At 49.2% G+C, this 25,099-nt stretch overlaps 1 protein-coding gene and 1 long non-coding RNA gene across 4 annotated transcripts in view; both read right to left on the reverse strand.

Moving 5' to 3' along the window:
• Window positions 1–1,206: 1,206 nt before the first annotated feature.
• LOC125508338 (SAGA-associated factor 29 homolog A-like) overlaps window positions 1,207–25,099 on the reverse strand; it is a 45,171-nt gene continuing 21,278 nt past the window's right edge. Inside the window, exons 6-10 of one of the 3 annotated variants that reach the window (XR_007283369.1) lie at window positions 20,754–20,813; window positions 17,099–17,249; window positions 13,066–13,156; window positions 2,542–2,555; window positions 1,207–1,658 (exon numbers count right to left, since the gene is read on the reverse strand). Coding sequence is in view for 2 of the 3 variants with exons in the window: in XM_048673033.1 (XP_048528990.1) it covers window positions 1,556–1,658; window positions 2,542–2,555; window positions 17,099–17,249; window positions 20,754–20,813 (328 nt within the window). In the remaining variant the exon portion in view is untranslated. The remainder of the gene's footprint in view (window positions 1,659–2,541; window positions 2,556–13,065; window positions 13,157–17,098; window positions 17,250–20,753; window positions 20,814–25,099) is intronic. The other 2 variants (XM_048673033.1, XM_048673034.1) reach the window with 2 other exon arrangements.
• Window positions 6,394–13,059, reverse strand: LOC125508340. The gene is made up of 2 exons (XR_007283370.1): window positions 12,293–13,059; window positions 6,394–12,209 (listed from the first exon to the last, which is right to left on the reverse strand). It is a non-coding gene; the product is annotated as an uncharacterized LOC125508340 (long non-coding RNA).

Here is a 25,099-nt window from a genome sequence, read left to right on the forward strand (position 1 = left end):
CCCCTCCGATTAGATCCGACGGTCGAGAAAAATAGGCTAGGGAGTCCAATTAAAAAAACGGAGAATGTTTTATAGATCTTTGGGGATGATCCGGACTCAACGGTGATGATGGAGCGGGTCGGGTTCGGGTGAGTTTCGAACACGCATGCGAGGGGGTTTGTGCACTGTGCAAGGAGGGGGTTCGGGGCCTAGCGGTTGGTAGTGGACTGTGTAGATGGTCTAGGGAGGAAAAAGAGGGAAAGCCTGGCAACAGTTTTCGGAGACCGAAAACGTCCGACGTTTGACCGACTATAATGCCGCTATAGTTATCCGTTGGGGCATCAAACGGACTCCGAACGCGATGAAACTTAGCAGGCGGCCTACCTACATCATAACACGACCGCACGCCAAATCTCATCCCATTTCGAGAACATTTTTCGGCCACTTAAAAAATACTATTTCGGACGTGTTGCGGGCGCGTGCGAGTGTGTCTGGGCTCAGAACAGACAACAAAGAGAACTGGGGGAACCCGGATGTATGCAAGTTTTGAAAACATGCATATGCGATGCGGATGATGACGAGGCAAAAAGCAACACGTAAGCAAATGATATGGCAACGACAGCGTATGCGATGCGGATGATGACAAGGCAAAAAGCAACACGTAAGCAAATGACATGGCAACGACGGCGCATAACTGGAAGACGCCTGACACATCGATCTCAGAGCGTTACATTAGGGTGCTTGATGTACAAGGTTATGATCTTATTTTAGGCATTGACTGGTTCTCAATTTTTAGTCAAATGACAGTTGACTGGAGTAAAAGAATGCCGAAACTCAAGCATAAAGGCAATCAGGAACTACCTCGCATTGGGTCAGCATAGTATCCGGTAAGCCTTCTCGAAAGAAAGCCCCTATGAATACAGTCGTCATTCTTCGGTCCCTACTCAAGAAAAGTCAATTATCGCTTTCCCCTTTCAGGAACTTCCAACTAGTCACTTCAATCGCTTTCAATCTCTTCTGTTTCGCTTTGTTTTCCAGTCTCCTTTTACGATCATCATCTCCTTCACTGAAACATCCTTCAAACCACTCACGATTAGAAAATCGAATGCACAATCTATCTTCTTATCCCATGAGAAACTTTCCAAGACAATAGAAAAATTGCAAGCCATGGGATTTCATTAAGCATTTGACTAGTATCTTTCTACAGAGTATATATAGGTAGGAATCTAGTTGAAGCCAGGAGTAATTGATCAGATTGTCACCAAAGTATTTTACAACGTGTGAAGTGAGGCAAACATATATTCCGATAGGGCCACTTTATGTTCTAAAACAACGCTCAATCAACTTCTATTTACATAACCTTCCACTTGCAAAGCCTATGAAATACAGTACATGGCATGCAAGCCAACTCTAACTCAAGATATATACATAATGGTACACTAGTAGAGTCATATGAACTGCACCGCGTAGTCGGTTGCAGGTAAAATAAGATTACGACATCATCAGGCTCGAAAACTGTCATCTTCGTACACACTATCATTTGCTAGAGCAAGCCAGTTGTCCATATCGAGGCTTTTCATTGCCGATGGCCCTCCGGGAGCGCAACCACTCTGTAAAATGGAACAGCTCTCTCTGGTAGATTCCCATCCTCTTCGTCATCATCAAATAAGAGATTGTAACTATCAAAATTAAGGTAGCAGTCACAACATATTCTTCAGAAAAGGTGGACATTATTACTATTATTAAATACAGTATTAGCTGAACGGTGGTAATCAGAAGGTTTTTTTTTTTCGAAACGGAGGCAAAAGATTTGCCTCATCGATTAATTAAGCAGAAGAGAATTGCCCAGTTAATTAACGGAAAACCGGGCAAAAACCGAGTAATCAGAAGGTTTCATTGTAACAGATATGTGCATATGTATGTCCCATCTACAACTTCAGCTACGTTTAATCAAAGCCCTATTGTGTGTTTAAAGAAAGCAAACACGAAAGTACTGTTGTATTTTCGTAAATAAGAACCACGTACAATCGTACATGCAGAGCAGCTAGTGCAATAGATGGTTGAAAACAGTTGTGCTACTGACAAGAAAAACACCAGACTAAATTCTCATGCAAAGTCATAATTTATAACATCACAAATTGATCCAAATATCATCAGATAAAGCTATAAGATTTCCTTATTGAGTACCGTTGGCTAGTCCTGCATATATTACAGATACTGGAGACCATATGACACAACCATATTGCCCAATTCCATGGAGACGGGCTATCTTACTTATTGTTATGCAAGATATCTTATGTTTTGAGAAGGCAGAAGCACAAACATAAACATAGACCCAAACTAAATGAAGTAAAAATGGAAGGAGATTGTCATCTCTCGATCCATGGCGAAATAACTATCTCTAAGTAAACCAAGCTGTATACAACTTCTAAAATGTGCAATACTCAGGAAATAAGAATTTCTAAGTAGACATAGAAATAGACACTTCCGAAATGAAAAATGTGTCATTTGCACATATAAGACTGTACATCATAGAAGGTTGTAGAAGTATAGGTTACGTACTCATCAGACTTCCTCTGCAATTTGTTGCAGTGCAATTTCACCACATGATGGCAAAAAGAGAGTATTAGTGACATAGCAAATAACGGAAAAGATAGAACAAATCGATAACAGCAACTTGGTGGCTTTAAACAGCACATACAGCCTCCACAAACTTCATACATGCCAAGGAATTAACCGAGTAAAAATCATGTTTATGCCACCCAGATGGAATGACTGTACAATGCTGAAGCATGTATATAAACAGGACAAATGATACTAATATATTGCGTCTTTAATGGCATTAATATTGACAAGATAATACTATTTGCACAGTAGTAGTCACATTAACTATGGTGAACCAAGCTAGTATCAACTTGTCCTAGAGTAGGCGTGCCATACGCCCAATCCCACAGCCATGTTCGTAACCACACTGGTAATCATGCCCCAGGATTCAGGTGACGCAACACAGTAGTAGTCAAATTAACTATAGTGAACCAAGTTAGTATCAGCTTCTTACAGGCACCTTCCTGGGGTAGGCGTATGCAATAATAGGCCAATGCCAACAACCATGTTCGTAACTACAATGGTACTCCGAAATCGTTAAGGGGTACCCCTAGCAAAGGTCACTCACACCTCCTCTGGTGGTGACAAGTGGTGCACTGCATGTGCGACACTTTTTGCAACCAGGGAGTTTTGTCGGCATTTTTTCCCATGCATGGGAGGCACCGATGGGTTTGTTTGTGTGTTTATTTGTAGATCCGTTTTTTCAAATGTTTTATCTCCTGAACCGCGTGTCCAAATCACGAACTGTTTTCTCCGTTGCCTTTCTCGCATCGAGATTTTCAAACTATCCCACGTTGGTAGATTTCGATGAACTTTTTTGGGGCAAATTTATGCTTCCAGCTAGTAGCAATTTGTGCTTCAGTGTGAACTAAACTGTGCTCCCAATACAAACTAAACTGTGTTTCCCGACAGAAGCACAAATTGTGCTCCGTTCGCGGGTTAAGCACTACTTTGCTTCACGGGAAGCACTACTGTGCTCACGCAGACACGAAGCACTACCATGCTTCACGCTGTTGACAGACCAAACACCGAAAAAACAAAGAAAAAAAGGGCAGCCCGGTGCACCTAGCTCCCGCTTGCGTAGGGTTCGGGGAAGGATCCAACCACTTTAGTTCTTTTGTACGCAGTCTTTCCCTGCAGGGTCCGGGGAAGGGGAACTTTCGCGCAGCGGTAAAGTTGTTACCTTGGTTCGAGTCCTAAAACCAAAGAAAGAGCAAAACAAAACAAAAACAGGAAAAAACCGAATCAACCCCCCCCCCCCCCAAAAAAAAAAAAAAAAAAAAAAAAAAAAAAAAAAGAAAAAACCCAAACAACCCCCCCCCCCCCAAAAAAAAAAAATAAACAAGAAAGAAACCAAACCGCCCCGGTGCGGGAAGCGCCTGGCGCGCGACATGTGGCGGCGTTGGGACGCTCCCGCACACCAGAAAAGTGTCCGCTGGGACACCCAGCCATGGGGTGCCACCCAATTTAGTTGCTCCCATGGTAATCATACCACAGGATCCAGGTGATGCGATACACCTAGGCAGGCCAAGAGAGCCCGAGTGTATCCTGAAAGTTCATCTTGTGCACTGGAAAAGTACCTCGGGTTTCCAAAGTTGTTAGGACTTGTTTTCCAAGTTTTGTGATATTTCTAGCAAAAGTATCCACATGCATTTCTACACCAAAGAGGTTGTTAAAGATATATTATGGCGGCTGTTATGGATATCTTATGGCGGATGTTATGGATGTCTAGTTAAAGATCAAGATTAAACATACATGGTTTATTAGAAGTTGATGCCTGTAACTCTCTTCTTTAACTCTCTTGTAAACCTCCGTGTATCTCTCTTACTCTCAACGTGCTATGCACAATTGTAACAATCAAGTGTATGCATTTATGGGATAAGCCCCATCCTATGAATATATAATATGCGGGCTCTCCACCAGGAGAATTGAGACGCTTTACCCATCTTGACATGGTATACAGAGCCTCCTTCTTCCATCACATCTAGCAAACCCCTCACCACCGCAGCCTTCATCTTCCACCTTGAGCCGCCATGTCCTCCTCCACCCAAGTTTCTCCCCTTGGCCTCAATTACACCACATCCGAGCCTCTCAACCGAACCAACTATGTCATCTGGAAAGCCCAAGCTCGTTCCCAAATCATGGGGGCTGGGCTATATGGGTACATCGATCAATCCACAGTCGAACCCACAAAGACCATCATGACCAAGAACTCCGATGAGAAAGAAGAGATCATTCCCAACCCCGCCTACAACCCCTGGCTCATCCAGGACCAACAGATCGTGGCCTATCTCCTCCGGAACCTCTCTAAGGAAGTTCTTGTTCAGGTTGCATCCCTAGAAAAATCCCAAGCGATCTGGTCAGCACTCGCTAACATGTTCACCGCCCAATCCCTCTCCCGCGCCAACAATTGCCGCATCGCCCTCTCAAACGCCCAAAAAGGCTCACAGAGTGCATCTACTTACTTCAGTCAGATGCGAGCCCTCTCTGATGAGCTCGCTGCAGCTGGCAAACCCATCAAGGACGAGGAGCTTCTCTCCATCATCGGGGGGCTGGATATGGATTATCAGCCCCTCATCTCAGCGCTGGATGTCCGCGCGGAGCCCCTGACCGTGGATGATCTCTTCGGCATGGTCTCAAATTTCGACCAACGAGTCGAGATGTTACAAGGAACGGGGGCAGGTGCCTTCAAATCCTCTGCCAATCTCGCTGCCAGAGGCCGTGGCGGGTCTCCCAAGGGCTACCGCAAGGGTGGTGGTCGTGGCGGTGGCTATGGTGGTAACAACAGTGGCAACAGCTACAACACCGGTGGCAACAGCAATTACAACACCGGTGGCGGCAGCGGTGGTGGTGGTGGCGGCGGCCACTACCACAACAACAACTACTACTACTCCGGCAATAACCGGCGCCCCTCCTATAACAACAATAGGGGTCGTCCGTTTCAAGGTTATGATGAGTATGAAAATAAATGTCAAATTTGCAAAAAAATAACCACATTGCAAGGGATTGTGATTGGCACTATGCCGAGAACAATTCACAACGCAAGAAAGTTGCAGCAGCTGCAGATACATCTTATGGAGTTGATACCAATTGGTACGTTGACTCTGGAGCCACAAATCACATCACCAATGAGCTTGAAAAGGTGACCATGAGCGAGAAGTACCGTGGCCATGATCAAGTCCACAACGCAAACGGTGAAGGTATGAAGATAGATCATGTTGGTCATGCAATTGTCAATACCCCTCATCGGAATATTCATCTTAGAAATATCTTACATGTCCCACAAACTGAGAAAAATCATCTTTCTGTTCATCGTATTGCCATAGATAACAAAGTTCTTCTTGAGTTTCACCCCTACTTTTTGATTCGTAATCAAGCCACGAGGAAAATTCTCTACCGCGGTAGATGTGTGCATGGGCTCTACCCTTTGATTCCTCAGTTTAGAAGCTTCAATAAACAAGTGTGTGGTGTCATCAAAATTTCATTGGAACGGTGGCATGCGCGGCTAGGACATCCTTCTTTTGTTATTGTTCAACAAGTGCTTCGAAATAATCAGCTCCCATGTGTTGGTGAGCGTAGTCTTGAAACTATTTGTGATTCTTGTCAAAAAGCGAAAGCTCATCAATTACCATATCCTGTTTCCACTAGTATTTCTACCAAGCCATTGCAACTTGTTTTTTCTGATGTATGGGGTCCAACTCCTTCTTCCGTTGGTAGACATACTTACTATGTTAGTTTCATAGATGACTACAGTAAATTCACTTGGATCTATCTTCTTAAAAAACGTTCTGATGTTTTTCAAGTTTTTCATAATTTTCAAGCACTTGTTGAACGCCAATTTGACACTAAAATCCTTGCTGTCCAATCTGATTGGGGTGGTGAATACGAGAAGTTAAACTCGTTTTTCCAAAAGTTGGGTGTTTTGCATCATGTTTCATGCCCGCATGCTCACCAACAAAACGGATCTGCCGAGCGCAAACATAGGCATATAGTTGAGGTAGGATTTGCTCTCCTAGCCGCCTCCATGCCTCTCAAATTTTGGGATGAGGCATTTCTTACTGCAGTTCATCTCATCAATATGCTACCCAATCGTGTCATCAACAATGAAACACCCATGCAACGACTCCTTCATACTCAACCGAACTATAACTCTCTTCGTGTCTTTGGATGCGCTTGTTGGCCAAACCTTCGTCCCTACAATACTCGCAAACTCATGTTTCGCTCAAAATAATGTGTTTTCTTGGGTTATAGTGCGCAACACAAAGGTGTCAAGTGCCTTGATGTTCCTACAGGTCGAGTATATATTTCTCGTGATGTGGTCTTCGATGAAACTGTCTTCCCTTTTGCTCATCTACATCCTAATGCCGGTGCCCTACTTCGCCAAGAAATCCTTCTACTACCACCTCATTTGTCTGGTTTTCATCAAGGGAATGACAATTGTACTGACCACTTGACTAACTCTTCTAACCGTGCAAATGAGATCTGTGATGACGCAGGCTCAAGTGGTGAAGCAATAGAATACAATTTGGCGTCAAATGGTGAAGAAAATGGCCAAAATGGCCCATATTTCATGTGTCCCCCGCTACGTGACAGGGCTGCTCCCGAATCTGCCTCGGGATCGCTTCATGCAATTACCGGATCGGGTCTAACCACGTCCCTCTCCTCCTCTCCACCGCGGACGAGCGCCCCCCCACTCCGCCGCGGTTCCGGTTTGAGCTCTTCTGGCTTAATCAGGCGGGCTTCCGGGAGGCTGTCGTCGCTCGCTAGATCTCCGCTCGCGCCTCCCCTCATCGCTCCATGTCCGCAGTTGACTCGTGGCAGTTCTGTGCCAAGCTCGCCCGCCAATTCATGAAGGGATGGGGCGCTAACCTTGGCCGGGACCTACACGAGCGCAAAAAGGCCCTCCTGCTGGCTATCCAAGGCCTGGACGCCCGTGCTAACACCTCCGGGATCTCCCCGAATGAATGGATGCTAAGATATGATCTTGAAGACCAGCTCTCAACCATCTACACGGATGAGGAGGCCTACTGGAGGTTGCACGGTACCCAACGGTGGGTGCTTCGGGGCGACGCTAACACCGCCTATTTCCAGGCGATAGCTAATGGGCGGCGGCGGCGGAACTCCATCCACTGTCTGTGGGATGGAGACACGCCTCTCATTCGCCCCTCGGCCATCCGTGCCCATGTTGATGGCTTCTACAAAGCCCTATTTACCCCCACCCATCGGGGTGGGGCTAGCCTTGCCCCCGACATTTGGTCGGGTAACCAGTTGGTCTCTGTTGAGGCCAATGCGGCATTGGTGGCCCCCTTCGCTGAAGACGAGGTGCTCGCCGCTATTAAGCGGATGAACCCCTCCTCGGCCCCGGGGCCGGATGGTCTGCCCGTTATGTTCTTTAAAACGTTCTGGCAGACCATCAAGCCGGAGGTCATGGCCCTATTTGAGGAGTTCTACTCGGGGTCCATGGATCTTGGGCGCCTTAACTATGGGATCGTTACCCTCATCCCCAAGGTCCCGGGCGCCTCCGACATCCGCCAGTTTCGTCCCATCACAATGATCAATGTGATTTTCCGGATCCTGGCTAAAGGGTACGCCAATAGGGTGACCCTGCTCGCTGACGCGGTTACCCACCCTAACCAATCTGCCTTCATCCAAGGCCGATTTATTCTGGATGGGGTGTTGGTCTTCCACGAAGTCCTTCACGAGGTCCGGGTGAAACACCATCGTGCAGTCTTCTTGAAGCTTGACTTCCACAAAGCGTACGACACGGTCCACTGGCCCTTCTTGCAGGAAGTGCTGCTCCGCAAGGGCTTTGACGACCGGTGGGTGACTAGAGTTATGCAGCTCATCTCCTGCGGCCGGACAGCTGTGAACATTAACGGCGACATTGGGCCCTACTTCCCCACCCTTTGTGGGGTCCGTCAGGGTGACCCGTTCTCGCCGTTCCTGTTCAACATGGTGGTTGATGCCCTTGCCACCATCCTTGACAAGGCCAAAGTTGCCGGCCATATTCGCGGCATCGTCCCCCATCTAGTCGGAGGGGGAGGGGTCTCCCCCCTGCAATATGCGGATGATACCATTATAATGGTGGAGGGCTCAGTTCAGGACATTGCTAACCTGAAGTTCCTCCTCCTGTGCTTCCAACAGATGTCGAGGCTAACTATCAACTTCGATAAGAGCGAAGTGATGGTTCTTGGGTATTCCCCGGACGAAGCACAGGCTATTGCGGACCGACTGAATTGTCGGTTGGGTTCTTTCCCCACGACCTACCTGGGGATCCCCATTAGTGATACACGCCTCACCGTGGCCGACCTCCGCCCCACGGCGACCTGAATGCAACATCGGGTTGAGCCCTGGAAAGGGCGCTGGTTGTCGAAGGCAGCTCGTGTGATCCTCATCAACTCCTCACTTGCCAGCCTTCTTTGGTTCCTCATGAGCTTCTATAGCCTGCATGAGACGCTCCATCAGGAAATAGCCAAGTACCAATCCAGATTCTTCTAGGCTGGTGAGGGTGATAAGCAGAAATACCATATGGTGAGCTGGCCCGATATTTGCAAACCCAAGGACCAGGGCGATCTTGGGATTTTTGTCCTCCCGGCGCATGAACATTGCCCTCCTGACCCGTTGGCTCTCGCGCATTGCCAATGGTGATGGAGACCTTTGGCTCACCATCATCCGGAACAAGTACCTTCGGGGCCAGCCACTCGCATTCTGTCAGCGCTCTGGTGGCTCCCAGTTTTGGCAGGCCGTCATCCAGCTGCTACCTGTGCTCCGCATTGGCACGTCCATCTCGGTTGGTACTGGGTCCTCGACCCTGTTCTGGTTTGATCGGTGGATCGGCGACCTCCCCCTGGCCGCGCGATTTCCAGAGCTCTTCACCTTTGCAGTGGACCCTCGGGTATCTATCGAGGCGGCCCTTATGACTTAGGGCGCCTCGCCTTCCGCCGCCGCTTTGGCCCGCCTGAAGTGGCCGCTTGGGATGCCCTCCTCCAGGACATCGCCCTCCTCCCGATGAACGGCGTCGACACCCCCGATGCCATCTCTTGGCGACTGGAGCCCTCCGGCTGCTTCTCCACCAAATCTCTCTACGCGGCCATCGCCCCCTCGACGGCCCCCGAGCCCTTTAGTTTGATTTGGGATATCCGATTGCCCCTGAAAATCAGGATCTTCCTATGGCAATGGATCCGCGGCCGCCTCCCGTCCGGGGTGGAGGTCCTTAAGCGTAATGGACCTGGAGATGGGATTTGTCCCCTGTGCGGCACGGTAGAGGATGCTAACCACATCTTCTCTTGCTCCACGGCCCAGTTTGTTTGATCCTGTTTCCGTGAGACTGTCGGTGGCCAGTGGTGCAACACCAACTTCCCCGACCTGCTGCGGAAATCCGCGCATCCCCTCCCCGCTACCGCCATATTAGATGGTTGTGCGTTGGGGTCCTTGCCTGGACGCTTTGGACCGTTCGCAACAAGCTTGTCATCCAGAAGGTGCTTCTTCGACGTGCTACTGACGCAATCTTTAAAATGTGTGGTTACTTGCAGCTTTGGCGGCCGCTTAGCCGCCCCCAGGACCGGGACGCCATCAACACTCTCCTCGCCGACCACCGATCGATGGCGTTCCGCTTGGCGCCCCCGCTCCCACCCCCCGAGCCCGACTAGCTACTCTTTTGCGCTCCGCGTGTGCTTGTTTTTTCTGGTTTTCAGGGCTTGTTGAGTTGTGCCCTCAGCACTAACCCTTGGATTTCCCTCTGTGTGAGACTTTTGTATTTGTGAGACTTTATGTGTGTGTGTGTGTGAACCTTATCGGATGTTGGCTTGGGCAGTTGCTTTATAATATAAAGTGGGGCGAAAGCCTTTTTCGGTAACGGCGGTGTCAGCACAGGCGCGATCCGCTCCAGGATCGGAGCGCTACAGCACAGAATCCACGCCAGGAGCTGCTGCTCGCCAACCCCCACCTGCCACGTCCTCACCTGGGGGGCCGTCATCCACGCTTGCAGGACTGGCCGACCACGCGGTTTGGTCCGGACCCAAGTCTACGTCAGGCGGACGGTGCGCCAGCCCGATGCAGGCGCGGGATCCCAGCCTGATTCAGCTGGCTTGCCTGGGTTTTCTGCACCATCCACTGAAGCTTCGCCCACATATATGTGTTAGACCTTTGAGCCTGAGCATTGATAGTTGTGGATGACACTAGGAGAGTTGGGACAATTTTCGTTGGTTTATTTCTCACACAATGCCATTCCAACCTGAGGGGTTGGGGTTACATACTTATAGGCTGCTAGCCAGCCAAGCATATGCTGAGATGCTACTAAGATGCCGCCAGTCTAAGATGCTATCCTAACTGCCAGTCCTTGATGGTCAGGAACTCTATCCTAACTGCCACAAGGACCATGTGCTGCAGCCCCACAAGGACCATGTGCTGCAGCCCCACAACGACCCTAGTACACAGACTTATCCAACAATATGGCCATAGAAGATCCGGCAGCGGCACATGTCACAGCAGCAACCTCGGGATTGCCTGGATCCTCTGTCCAGGAGCAGTCTATGGTATTTCCTGCGCCTGGATCATCTACAACAGTCCAGCAACATAGTACACCACCACGTACAAGACTTCGAACAGGGGTAATTCAACCTGTAAATTATAAAGTTAAATTTAGCTTGGCGTGTTCAACAGGAGAACCTAGTACTTTTCAAGAAGCAAGTGTGGATCCCAAGTGGAGAAAAGCTATGGAGGAAGAGTTCCAAGCACTTCGGAAAAAACAAGACATGGCACCTAGTTCCTTCACATCGAGGTAAAAATTTAATTGACTGCAAATGGGTGTTCAGGATAAAGAGAAAGTCAGATGGTACAATAGATCGTTACAAGGCTAGACTTGTTGCTAAAGGATTCAAACAGAGGTATCGCATAGATTATGAGGATACATTCATCCAGTCCTGTTGTTAAGGCTGCCAGTATCCGTCTTGTTTTGTCTATTGCCGTATCCAGAGGCTGGAGTCTCCGACAGCTAGATGTGCAGAATGCGTTTCTTCATGGTGTTCTGGAAGAGGAAGTGTACATGAAACAACCTCCGGGGTTTGAAGATAAGAATAAACCTTTTCATGTGTGCAGGCTTGATAAATCTCTTTATGGGTTGAAGCAAGCCCCTAGAGCATGGTACTCACGTCTGAGTTCAAAGTTGCAAACACTTGGTTTTGTTCCTTCTAAATCCGACACATCACTATTTATTTACAACAAGTTCAAAACATCCATATTTGTGCTTATATATGTTGATGATATCATTGTCACAAGCTCATCAAATGAGGCAGTAACTGCATTGTTAAAGGATTTGAATTCAGAATTTGCCCTCAAGGATCTAGGTGACCTGCATTACTTCCTTGGAATTGAAGTCAATAAAAACAAGGAAGGTGGTCTTCATCTTTCCCAAGAAAAATATGCAACTGATCTTTTGAATAGAGCTGGATTGCAGGGCTGTAAACCATCACCAACACCATTGTCCATTTCAGAAAAACTCTCTTGCTGAAGGAGAACTCCTGAGTCAAGAGGATGGTACTAAGTATAGAAGTTTGGTGGGTGCACTTCAGTATTTAACTCTGACCAGGCCTGATATTTCCTTTGATGTCAATAAGGTTTGTCAGTTTCTGCATGCACCAACTACAGCTCATTGGACTGCTACCAAACATATACTGAGATATGTGAAAAATACTTTGAGTATTGGCCTAACCTTTAGCAAGTCATCATCCACACTTGTTAGTGCATTTTCTGACTCTGACTGGGCAGGTTGCATAGATGATAGAAGATCAACAGGTGGTTCTGCAGTCTTCTTTGGACCTAATTTGATCTCATGGTGTGCAAAGAAACAAGCCACAGTTTCCAGGTCAAGTAATGAGGCAGAATACAAAGCATTGGCAAATGCAACAGCAGAGATTATATGGGTCATGTCCATGCTTAAGGAACTTGGCATGTCACACACCAACCCCATGTCTTTGGTATGACAATCTTGGTGCTACATAACTATCTGCTAATCCTATCTTTCATGCAAGAACCAAACACATAGAGATTGACTATCATTTTGTGAGGGAAAGAGTTGCTAATAAGGAGTTGCAGATTCGGTTTGTTCATTCAAAGGATCAAGTTGCAGATGGTTTTACAAAAGCATTGGCCACACGACCGTTTGAGGAATTCAAGCGTAATCTTAACTTGGGAAGTTCAGATTAAGGGAGGGTGTTAAAGATATATTATGGCGGCTGTTATGGATATCTTATGGCGGATGTTATGGATGTCTAGTTAAAGATCAAGATTAAACGTACATGGTTTATTAGAAGTTGATGCCTGTAACTCTCTTCTTTAACTCTCTTGTAAACCTCCGTGTATCTCTCTTACTCTCAACGTGCTACGCACAATTGTAACAATCAAGTGTATGCATTTATGGGATAAGCCCCATCCTATGAATATATAATATGCGGGCTCTCCACCAGGAGAGTTGAGACGCTTTACCCATCTTGACAGAGGTAACAGCTACCATGTCTTGTATCGGGAACACTGCTAAGAGCCCTTATTTGTCCATCTATGGTACATAACAGAACACCTGCATGACAGGCAATAGCGCTAAATATTAATAGTGCATGTTCAAAATGCTGAAATAAGCGCATACTTTACAGAGTGTCTTCTTAACCTGTTTTGCACACATCACAAAACTACAAGATTGCAATGTATGTCTAGTCAGAGTCATAGTTACCAGATTCGCTCAAACCATTGTCGAACTCTGATCTAGATCGATCGATCTAGATTGGCGTTCGAATTCGTTCGATTCATTCCAGATTTGCTGTCTGATTCGCGACCCAAGGGCGAATCGACATGGGTGTCCTTCATGTCCTCATAGTTGCTGCTTGACAGTGCTACCTCCGTCACCCTTAATTTCAAGCAAGACGGGAATAGAGTTCAACCAGTAGCACTGTCAAGGAGCAGCTGGACGCGTCGCTGGAAGGAGATGGAAGAGAGCTGCAGCCAGCACGGAGCAGCGTGCACACGGCGCTGAGAAGGCATGGGAGCAGGCAGAAGAAGCTTCGTAAGGAGGATTTTCAGGGCCTGATTGACCAGTTGAGAAACAGATTAGGGCTCTGGCGAACTGGATTCCTCTACCAGAGCGGTCATTTAATTTTAGTCCAAGCAGTGTTATCAGCCATCCCAATCTTTCACTTAATGTCCCTTGACCATCCACCATGGGTGTTCAAGGCCATTGACAAAATCCGCAGAGCATTCCTTCGGAAAGGTACTAATGTGGTAAAAGGTGGCCACTGCTTGGTGAGTTCGAATCAAGTTTGTCGTCCGAAGGAGAGCGGAGGACTAGGCATTCTGGACCTAAAGATCATGAGCTCCGTGCTTCGGTTGCGTTGGGCTTGGAAGGCACGTACATCAAATAATCATGTGTGGAGCATCTTGATAAACCCTTTGGAAAATCATGAAAGGCGTCTACTCGATGCTGCTGCTCATGTTGAGTTACGTAATGGGAATAGATTTTTTTTGGACCGATAGATGGATCAATGGCGCAGCAGTAGAAGATATCACGCCGGAAGTTTTCAGTTCTGTGCCTTCAGTCGCCAGGGAGAGAAGAACAGTAGCAGAAGCAATGGTCAGTGCAGTCGGGATTATAAGGACATAAAGGGGAAAATAAATATTCGTATCTTTCATCAGGTTTTAAACTTATGGGAGGTGATTTCTGAAGTTCAGATTATACAGGTGCTGAAGACAAATGGAACTGGTCATGGAATCCTAAAGGTACCTCTCTCGAAACAGGGTTTCGCCCGCTTTATATATAAAGCAACAACCACAACAAGTACACGGCCGAATGATACAAGATGGTGAGGTAACCCTCGTACAACGCCGATCCCAAGATAAACGGATCCCATAGAACGCAAGCGACTATGCTACCGAAAGAGTACATTGGAAGAGCATAAAACAACGCAACACAAAGCCCTAAACACCTAAGTTCCACGACAACGCCCAGGAGGGAGAACGGCGCAAAGTGTCGCCGCGTCGAGTCCAGAAGGGACAAGGGTCTTCACCCGGAACTCTGACACGGAGAGGAGCACCACGACGACGTCTTCGGAAGAGAACGGCGCCCGCGAGCGTCGCCGTCGTCGACGACAAAGCGCGGAGCTTTCGCTCGGCAGCTCCCCTATGCCCCCACGAGGTCTTCAGGACAAGTGCGGCGAGATCAGATCTCCAGGTCCGGATCAGGGCGACGCCACTGCCAAAGATAAGGAGCGTGCCCAGGCCACCACCGCTATACCTCCTGCCGTCCACACGACCAAGAGGAAAAGCCACCACAACAACATGGTGCTCGCCGGAGAGCCAACCATGCGGAGCACCCTCCAGAGCCGCCGCCCCGGCATCCATGTCCGAGCCACACCACCCATCATCCACATCACGGTGCACCAACCACAGAACGGAGGAAGAGTAAAAGGCGTCTCCTTTCACTCCTAGCCCAGCATCAGTCATGGAGTTTGTGTTGATGCCTCCACGGTAGGCTGCTTCCACACCTCCCAGCTAGTCCCGATGGACCTGGGGGGGGGGGGGACACAACCCCGTGACTACCGACGGCCATCGTCGAGCACTCTCGAATGACGCCATGCCCGTGGTCAACGACGCTGATCTGCCGACTGATAGGGGCGACCGGACCACCACCGCATCCGCGAGGGGAGAGACCACCCGCGGATACCACCTGGATCAAACCCACCATCACCTACCCGGAGCGAGAGCTCCAAACTGTCTCGGGCCCCAAACCGATCCCCCCGAGCACGAGCCCCAGGTCCGGCCATCTCCGCAACGCGCACAACCGCGCGGCTGACCAAGACCCAGGAGAAGGGATGGGCTACCACCACCCACACCCCGCCGCTAAGCAGCACCCGCCGCCGCAGACGCCTTGTCGGTCAGTGCACCACCTAGGCCGCTTGTAGCCACCCGAGCCTGACGGATCGAGCACCCACGAGCAGGCACCACCACGTCGGAGTCCTCACCACGCCGGAACGCAACAGCAGAGGCCGACCCACGCCGCCGCGGCCCTCGTCGCAAGAGGCGGCCACCCTGCAGATCTGGCCCAAGCCACACCGCTGACACAGCCACCTCCGCACGCGCCTCCACCCACCACGCCGCCCAAGACCCAGCCGCAGCACCGGCGCCCAGACACGAAGGAGCACCACCGCGCCAGCTCCTGCATGCGAAGGGACGTGAAATCCTCGTTGCCGCCGGCTCCAGTCGAGCTTTGCCCGGCCGAGCCCCTTGGCGAGGGGGGGGGGGGGGGGGGGGGGGGGGGGGGGGCTGGCGGCTTAGGATTTAGGATTTCCCCCCGGCCGCCGTGCGAGGCGACGCGTGAGGAGTTGGGGAGGAGCGGATGGATCCCTGGCACCTCTGACTCGTCGGGATTTTTCTCTGTTGCTCATCCTAAAGGTACATACTCGGCGAAATCTGTTTATAAAGCACACTTCGCTGCATTGGTCATGTGTAGTACTGCCTGCACCATTTGGAAGGCTCCTCTAAAATGCAAACTCTTTCTCTGGCTGGCTGGTCGTCAGGGGCCTGGACAGCGGACCGTCTCGCTAAGCGTGATTTGCCTCATAATGCTGCATGCTGTTTCTGCAAATTGCGCAAGAATTCGCTCATCATCTCTTCACGGGTTGCAGTGTAGTGACCATCATTTGGAGTTCAGTGCTTTTTTGGGCAAATCTGAGCGAGGTCAACCCTCAAAATGCTCCTGAATTCCGGGATTGGTGGCAAGAGGCCAGAAATAGAGTCCATGAATCCAAGAGGAATTCCTTGAACACCATGCTACCACTAATTATCTGGAGCATATGGAGGGAAAATGAGAGCTAACACTATGACCATGCAATTCTCCCAAGTTCTTCGAATTTGTTAAATATGTTGAAGTTGGTTAATTTAAGCATTACAATGGAAGGGTAAAAAGACAGGCCTGGCGCAGTGTGAAGTAATCCCTACTTGTGCCAAGGAGTCCCGGGTTCGACGTGGACTCTCTGCATTGCACTGTGCATGGGGAAGAGGCTTGCCTCGTATAATCCTCCCCAGACCCCACCTGGTGTGGGAGCTTCCAACACTGGGTCTGTCCTTTAATGGAAGGGTACATGATGCATATGAATAACAGGCAATACACTATAACAAGCTTCGCCTATCAGTAAGCACCAATCAATGCTTAGCAGTTTCACTACTTTGGTGGAAGATGATCCTATGATAACAAAATATTCTGACGTTCAGATTACTCCCCACCTTTTAGCCTATATAAGTTTCAAATTCCCACTTCCTAGGTAGCCTCCATTTAAATGGTTTTAACAATCAAGGAGACTGTTTCACACAGAATAAAATGGCACCATTGAATTCATAACTAGATGAAGCTGAAAATACGACAGTGAATACATCCACACATATGGATGTCCAACCTTGTGAACAGAACAAAAAGTCACATTATTATGAAGAATTGATGATCTGCCGAAGATTCATGTGCATGTTAAGATGTTACCTTACGTTGAGAGGCTACGGTAGCCCTATATAATGCTGTTGTGCCAGGATAAACAGCTAAGACTTGCCGACCCTGTCCAAAATCCTGAGCACTAGACGGATCTCCTTTCTTTGGAAATGGAATAATATATGACATAGGCAACTTGTATTTCCTGTACACATGGTTGGGATGGAACAGCATCAGTTTATGGGCCGCAGACATTAAGGATAAGGCAAATTAGCCCAGAGTGTACCAATAGAACTTTTTATTGCAAGGATATAGATTTTTTTTAAAGGAAAGTCAATAAAACAGCTGTGGTCTCACTGAAATTCATACAAATAAAAAAGAACAAAATGTAAAGAAATAGTACAATATGACAACTGATGTGGAATTGAGAAATTTAATGATCGGATGGACCTTTAAGAAATAAGGGGAAAGCAAATTTGTACATACAAGGGTGGGTACATAAATTTTGACAATATTTGAAGATGCACAAGTAGGTAAGCTCTAAAGTCTAGCAAGAATCTACTATTGGATGTAAAAAGTCCAGACCAACAAATAATTCAACTGAACTAACTAAGAATTTGATGAAGCATATCACAGCGCTGGATATCTTTTTTTCTCGAGCACGCAGGAGACCCGTGTATTATTACATTGAGAAGGAAAAGAAGGGGTAAGAACCCTTACAAGGCACACACCCGGCCACCTACAAACCTTATCTCAGGGATCTGTCTAACTGAAGTTCAGAACTGACGAGAAATTCAAAAACCAAATTCAAAGTAGCGGATTTTGGACGACAAAAGCTTAGGGTTTCAGGCGCTCAGATACACATATTATGCCAGCAAGACAATCAGCAGTCCAGTATTTGTTGTGCACCACTAGCCACATGAAAAACGGCGTTTGCACGGCTCGCAGGTCTTCCAGATGCGAACCCAAGGTTCAAAAAGGGTAGCTCCCTGGAAAAAACCTCTATAGACTGACTTAGCCGAATAATGTCCACAGGGTAAGAGTTTCCAGTCCTCTACTCCTGGTTTCAGTACTGTCTCCGACAAAAGATCCCAAAGCTCCATATGTTTGACTAGCTCATTGCTGACTATGCCTGATATAAACTACTGACTATGTCCGATAAAAAACTGCTCCCTCCGTTCACAAATATAAGATGTTTCGGATATTTCAATATGGACTACATACGGACTGAAATGAGTGAACAAACACACTAAAATGTGTCTGTATACATCCGAACCATAAAAAAGTTAGAACATCTTATAATAGTGGACCGAGGAGTACTAGCTAGTTCATTGCTGTCAAATAGTCCAAAGGGGCCCAGTGTATTCATCTACTAGTAATCAATTCACAAATAACATTTTCAGCTTCTTCAGAGTTAGCCCTGAATATCAAATACGCAAACAGCATCGCCGAATTTAAGGTGTCCTTAACTACATCTATTTCTTATAGTTTCTTATGGGTCTCATCTACTCCCAAAGCTGGCCTACGGCATATCATTAGGGGGGGATTTTCATTACACACTAGTAGGGAAAAGAATATCAGAAGAAAATTAATTTCAAGAAAAAGTAACACTTATGTGGCAAAAAGACAAAGCATCACTTGATCTGCTCACCACAAATGAAGGTACCTCAGAGGCTCAGATTAATGTTTACCCATTAACATCGAAACTCATCAACATTTTTTATCTGAGTAAATTACACAGGACCACACCTAATCCGGATGTGCTCAGGCAAAACCACAGTTCCTTTTTTTTTCTTTTCTTTTCTTTTCTTTTCACATAACCGTACTAACCCAGCCTTTTGCCTCTCTGACCACCAAATCTTAGCAGCATGGACCGCATGTTCAGTGAACATCTGGCAAAAGGGTGCCATATCCTCTGTTTTGGTTGCTGTGTTGCCTAATATCCAAAAGGCTGTGGTTATGTGAAAAGGGATAAACAATGTGGTTCCTCATTAACACCGCCTCAAAAACTGGAGTTCTATTACATTTGTTCTCTTTTCAGATGACAGAGAACAAAAGACAGCTAGCAAAAAAATAAAAAATAAATGTACCACAAGGAAAGAATAGTGCATGTGCAGGGAGCAGCGACACACAGTGAAAATAAAAGCTGTGTGCAACAAAAATCAAAGTTCAATGGTCTCTGTAGATGCATAGGTGCCAAGGAGACAGCATTCAAGCTAGCAGGACCTGCTCGACTGCATTGCTCTGCACGAGCCGGACCTGGAGATGGGAGAGGACAGCACCAGGTGGCGTCTAGAGCCTCTGGGCAATTCTCCTCTAAATCCCTCTACCAGGCTATAGCCCCTTCGCCGGGTCCTGAGGCTCTCACCACCATCTGGGCGATCCGGCTCCCCTTAAAGATTATGATCTTCTTGTGGCAATGGGTTCGCTGCCGCCTTCCGTCCGGCATAGAGGTCCTGAAGCGCAATGGCCCTGGGGACGGGCGATGCCCGCTCTGCGGACCTGAAGAGGATACGAACCATATCTTCTTCTCCTGTGTGTCCGCGCAGTTTCTTTGGAGCTGTTTCCGCGAATTGGTGGGTGGAAGCCCAACAACTTCCCTGCTCTCTTCGCCGAACTCCAAGCATCACCACCCGCGTCTCGCCACATTAGGTGGCTGGCCATCGGTGTGCTAGCCTGGACTATTAGGAATAAGCTTGTGATTCAGCACGTACCTCTTCGTCACGCTACTGACGCTTTGTTCAAATGGTCTGGTTACTTGCAGCTTTGGCGGCCGCTTAGCCACCCCAGGGAGAGAGACGCCATCACCTCCATCATCACCCAGCTTCGCGCGATGGCTCCCCGGATGGCTTCTCCGCTTCCCCCACCACCTCCAGAGCCGGATTAGATCCTCTCTCCTCGCCACCACCGCCGTTTATGTGTTGTGCGTGCCTCATTTCTGTGTTGGGCTTGTTGTGTTGTGCCCACAGCTGAACCTTGTGTAGTGTTTGCGTGCGTGTATGTTGGACCTTGCCTGCGGTGGCGTTGTGTGTGTGTGTGTTGTTTGGCTGGTACCTTGATGACTTTGTGCTTGGTGGTTTGCTTTATTTATAAAGCGGGGCGAAAGCCTTTTTCGGTAAGCTACCAGCAGAAGGGCAACACAGAAGCTAGCGCGTCCTCAACATGTGCCCTCAATATTGAAAAACAGTCAAATGTCCAGAATTTAAGATGTACTCCCTCCGTCCGAAAATAAGTGTCACTGATTTAGTACAAAGTTATACTAAATCAGCGTCACTTATTTTGGGACGGATGGAGTATATGTGTAGCTGCTAGGAAATGATCCACGATATAGCTGTTTAGACGGCAGAACGAGAAGCCTAGAGGTGAAAAGTGCATGATTTAAGAGTCAGGGAGTGCTACATATTCGGATAGGGATAACAATTGACAAGGGTCAAGTACACTCATGACTTGTTTGGTTCATAGCTTAAAAGTGCCTAACAATTTATTTTTTTGCTTAATTGGCCTAACTTGTGGTGAAGAACAGCTCCACACATCAAAACAAAATTGGCCCTTTATTAGTAAAATATTTGCTTAACTCGCCTAACTAAGGTACACGGAATATTACGGATTAGCAGTGTTCTGAGGACATTTCAGAATAGATCAAGAATAACATTTTTCGCCCGTACACTACAAAGAAATCACAAAGGGAATATATTTTTGTGACATAAACCTCTCAAACTTTTGGGCACTCTCTTCATCATCACCAGGCTCCTCATCCAGTACTTCAAATCTGCAAATTCATTAAGAGTGAATGAGTACTACTTCCCTGAATAGTATAGGCTAACCTGCTATAAATTGTATTGCATATAATGACCATGGCAATTGCATTTGTACTTACTCAGAAGTTGATAGTCTATCTAGTAAATAAAGATCGCACGTAAACAATACTCTCAAACCCAAGTTCATTCCCCAATGAAACGCCATGAGCCAGCTCATGACTCTCATGCCCTCAACTGTGGTGTGCTCGCGCTGCTGCGCCCTCTTTCCCCAATGATTTTTTAGCTGGTGGTCGCCGGCTTGAGCCGGCTCATGACTCATGCCTCCAATTGTGGTGTGATCGCGCTGTTCCAGCATTGTCTGCTTTCCCATGCTTCTTATTGTACGCGGATGACGTGGTTCTTCTGCAACCCGACGGCAGGCATGCGCCTTGCCTCCAAGGAGATCCTCGTGCTCTTCGGCGACACTTCTGGGTTTAGGTACCTATTATGAAAAGAGCGCCACCACTGCCATCAATTGCAGCAACGACGAGAAGACGCCGATCAGCTTGCAATTTGGTTGCCAGTTCCCAATCACTTACCTAGGGATCCCCCTGACCATGAGCAAGCCATCTAGCAACCAGATGCAACGCCTCGTCGACCAGATCGCCAACAGACTGCCTTCCTGGAAGGCGAAGCTTATGTCCAACATAGGGAGGGTCGCCATGGTCAACTCGATGCTTACCTCCTGTTAGAATAAATCCGAGGCGCATAGTTGATCTACCGAGGACCAAGCAATCACACGAGCACAGCCCCGAGATTCGTTAACGAGGTTCACCGTCATGGCTACATCCCCGGGGATTGACTACGGGCGCTCCTCCCCGTGACACCGTCACAATACCGCACACCGGCCACCCAGGCGCGGGCACACGCTGCTGGCTCCCCCTGCATACATGTGCTATTATGTTGGCTTAGATTACATCGTGTGTCTACCCCCTCATATATAAGAGGCCTAGGATACAAGTGTCCTATTAAGACACGACCCCGTAATCCTATCTACACACCATACAACTCAGAGTCCAACTGTAACCTACCTTGTACACTAATATTCGACACAACTCTAACAAACTCCACCTTGGAGAATATTCTCCATCATCTTGGATTCATCGATACGTCGAACCTCCATGTGCATTGGACTTGAGATACGCCATGAGCACCGCTGCTACTCCCAAACTCCATGTAACTCCACCTGCAAATTTAGTCCCTTCACAGTCAATACTCGCGCAAAATTAAGTTCCTCATTACACAAGTTTGTGATCCCAACTTCCGGAGTATTCATTCGACACCATCACACACCGATCACTGATCTGCATGAAAGTGAACAACTCACCTATTGGATGCCACATATAAGAGTTACCTGAACTCAACATCACCACTCTTTCCTGACCTCTGTCTGAAACTTGAAGAAATTTCACCGAAATTTCACCGTCGCCCTGTGTCACCTTGAGTCAAAATCGCAGTTGTCTCATCCTTTTTTCCGGATAGTCTCTTACATGCCCCACAGCTATAGCACTCCGCCTCCTTCTGTATTTGTCACCCGCACATTGGCATATGCACCAAACACCACAGAATAGGAACTGGGGTTTTGCCCTGCCTAGGGCGTAGGTTGTAGGGAAAAGAGGGAGGTGGGCGAGGGCTGGAGCGCGGCGGCCGGCGGCGAGGCGCCGTCCTTGCGGTTCGGCGGCGGCGGCGCAAGCAGGAGGCGGCTAGGGTTTTAGGGTTCCGACTCCTCTGGGAGCCGGGCAACAGAATAGTCTTATTGCTTAATCTGAAAATAGTCTTACAACTTGTATATATAACCACGATCTGAAAATAAAACTAAGATAACTTGCGGCCTAAGCCTGCCCGGTGGGCCTCCTACGGCTGTAGGCCCGGCCGGTCATAACATCTCTCCCCGCCTGCGCAAACAGCTCGTCCTCGAGCTGAAAATCTGGATAGTGTTGGTGGACTCCTCGCGCTGCTCCCAAGTAGCATCCTCTTCAGAAAGTCCACCCCACTGGATCAACACGTACCAGGAGCCACGACGCAGCTGAGCCTTCAACGCCTTCACCGGCTCCGGAAGTAGGCGATCGTCAGCAACCGGCGGTAGAGTGGGGGAAACCGCAGGTGGCTCTCTACGGAAGGGCTTGAGCAAACCCACATGGAAGACATCATGGATCCGTGCACCCGCCGGAAGCTGAAGACGGTAAGCCACCTTCCCAATGCGTTCCAGGATAGCAAAGGGACCGGCATAACGAGGACCCAGCTTCCTCTTCGCACGGGGGTCCAGGGACTGCGTAGAGCGATGAAGTAGACGCAGCCAGACCCAATCACCCACCACGAACTCCGCCTCGCGATGGTTGCCGTCGTAGTAGTGTTTGGCCAACTGCTGGGCCTGGAGGAGGCGTTGCCGGACTTCTGCCAGCATCTCGTCACGGTTCCGTAGAAGAACCCTGGCCGTCTCGGTCCGCGCCAGGGCCGGATCAACCGGAAGAATCGACGGGGGTGGCCGGCCATACACCACCTCAAACGGCATCGCACAGAGTGATAAGAGGTGTTGTAGCAGTACTCCGCCCATGATAGCCAATCGACCCATGCGCGAGGGCGATCACCTGTGACACAACGCAAATACATGGCAATCACCTTGTTAACGACCTCAGACTGGTCGTCGTTCTGAGGATGGAAGGCTGTGCTCAGGCGGAGCTTAACGCCTGCCAGCCGGGAGAGGTCGCGCCATACATGTCCAGTGAACACGGGATCCCGATCACTGACGATCGAGGATGGAAACCCGTGGAGACGGACAATACCGTCGAAGAAGGCCCGAGCAACAGATGCCGCCGTGTAGGGATGCCCGAGCGCGATGAAGTGGGCATACTTGGAGAAGCGATCAACCACCGTGAGAATGACGGACTTGCCGCCCACTTTGGGGAGGCCCTCGATGAAGTCCATGGAAATGTCCACCCAGACCTGGGACGGCACCTCCAAAGGCTGGAGCAAACCTGCCGGCCGTAGCGTCTCCGTCTTGTTGCGCTGGCAGGTCACACACGACCGCACCCAGTCACGGACCAAGGCACGATCACCTGGAATGTAGAAGTCGGCGCGGAGACGATGGAGCGTCTTCTGCACACCCTCATGGCCCGCCGAGTGAGCGCGGCGCAGCACCTAGTGACGAAGATCATCATGCGCCAGAACGAAAACCCGGCGCCCATGTAGCAGCAGGCCGTCGGCGAGGCGCCACGGCGCATCCAGCTCCCCCGCAGCGAGCTGCTGCTGCAGGAGAAGCGTGTCGGCCGTCGCCCGCCGGATGTCGGCGAAAAGCGCGAAGGAGGGCCCGGTGATGATGCAGAAGGCCGCTCCCTCAGCCGACCCATCGTCAGTGTCGGCGTCACGCCGAGATAGGGCGTCTGCGACCGTGTTAAGGCGACCCGGACGGTATTCGACAATGAAGTCAAACCCGAAGAGCTTACTGATCCACTGGTGTTGCGGTACGGTCGAGAGCCTCTGATCCAGCATGAACTTGAGGCTGTAGTGGTCCGTCCGGATCCGGAAGGAGCGACCCCAAAGATAGGGCCGCCAATGACGCACCGCCTGCACCAAGCCAATGAGCTCACGCTCATAGGCCGCCAGCTTAAGATGGCGGGCGGCAAAGGGCCGGCTGAAGAATGCGAGGGGTCCATCGCCCTAATGAAGGACCGCACCGAAACCCGCACCCGAGGCGTCGCAGTCAACGGTGAACGGTAGGTCGAAATCAGGCATCTGCAGGACTGGACCCGTCGTGAGGGCCCCCTTAAGGGCATCAAACGCGGTGGTGGCCTCCGCATCCCAAGAGAAGGCATCGCGACGGAGAAGGCGCGTGAGCGGGGCCGCGATGACACCAAACTCCCGGATGAATTTCCGGTAGTATCCCACAAGGCCCAAAAAGCCGCGAAGGGCCCGGGGCGACTGCAGAATCGGCCTAGCGGCGACGGCCGCCACCTTGTCGGCGTCCATGGCCACTCCCTCGGCCAAGATGACGTGGCCGAGGTAAGCGACCGATGGCGCTGTAGATAAGAATGTCATCAAAGAAAACGAGCACAAACCGACGTAAGTAGGGCCGAAGGACATCGTTCATCAAGGCCTGAAACGTCGTCGGGGCGTTGGAGAGGCCAAAGGGCATCACCAAGAACTCGAAGTGGCCGTGATGAGTCCGAAACGCCGTCTTGGCGATGTCGTCTGGATGCATGCGCACCTGATGGTGCCCCGACCGGAGATCCAGCTTCGTGAAGAAGCGCGCCCCATGTAG

The sequence above is a fragment of the Triticum urartu genome, chromosome 5, assembly GCF_003073215.2.
Source record: "Triticum urartu cultivar G1812 chromosome 5, Tu2.1, whole genome shotgun sequence".
Classification (NCBI taxonomy): Eukaryota; Viridiplantae; Streptophyta; class Magnoliopsida; order Poales; family Poaceae; genus Triticum; species Triticum urartu.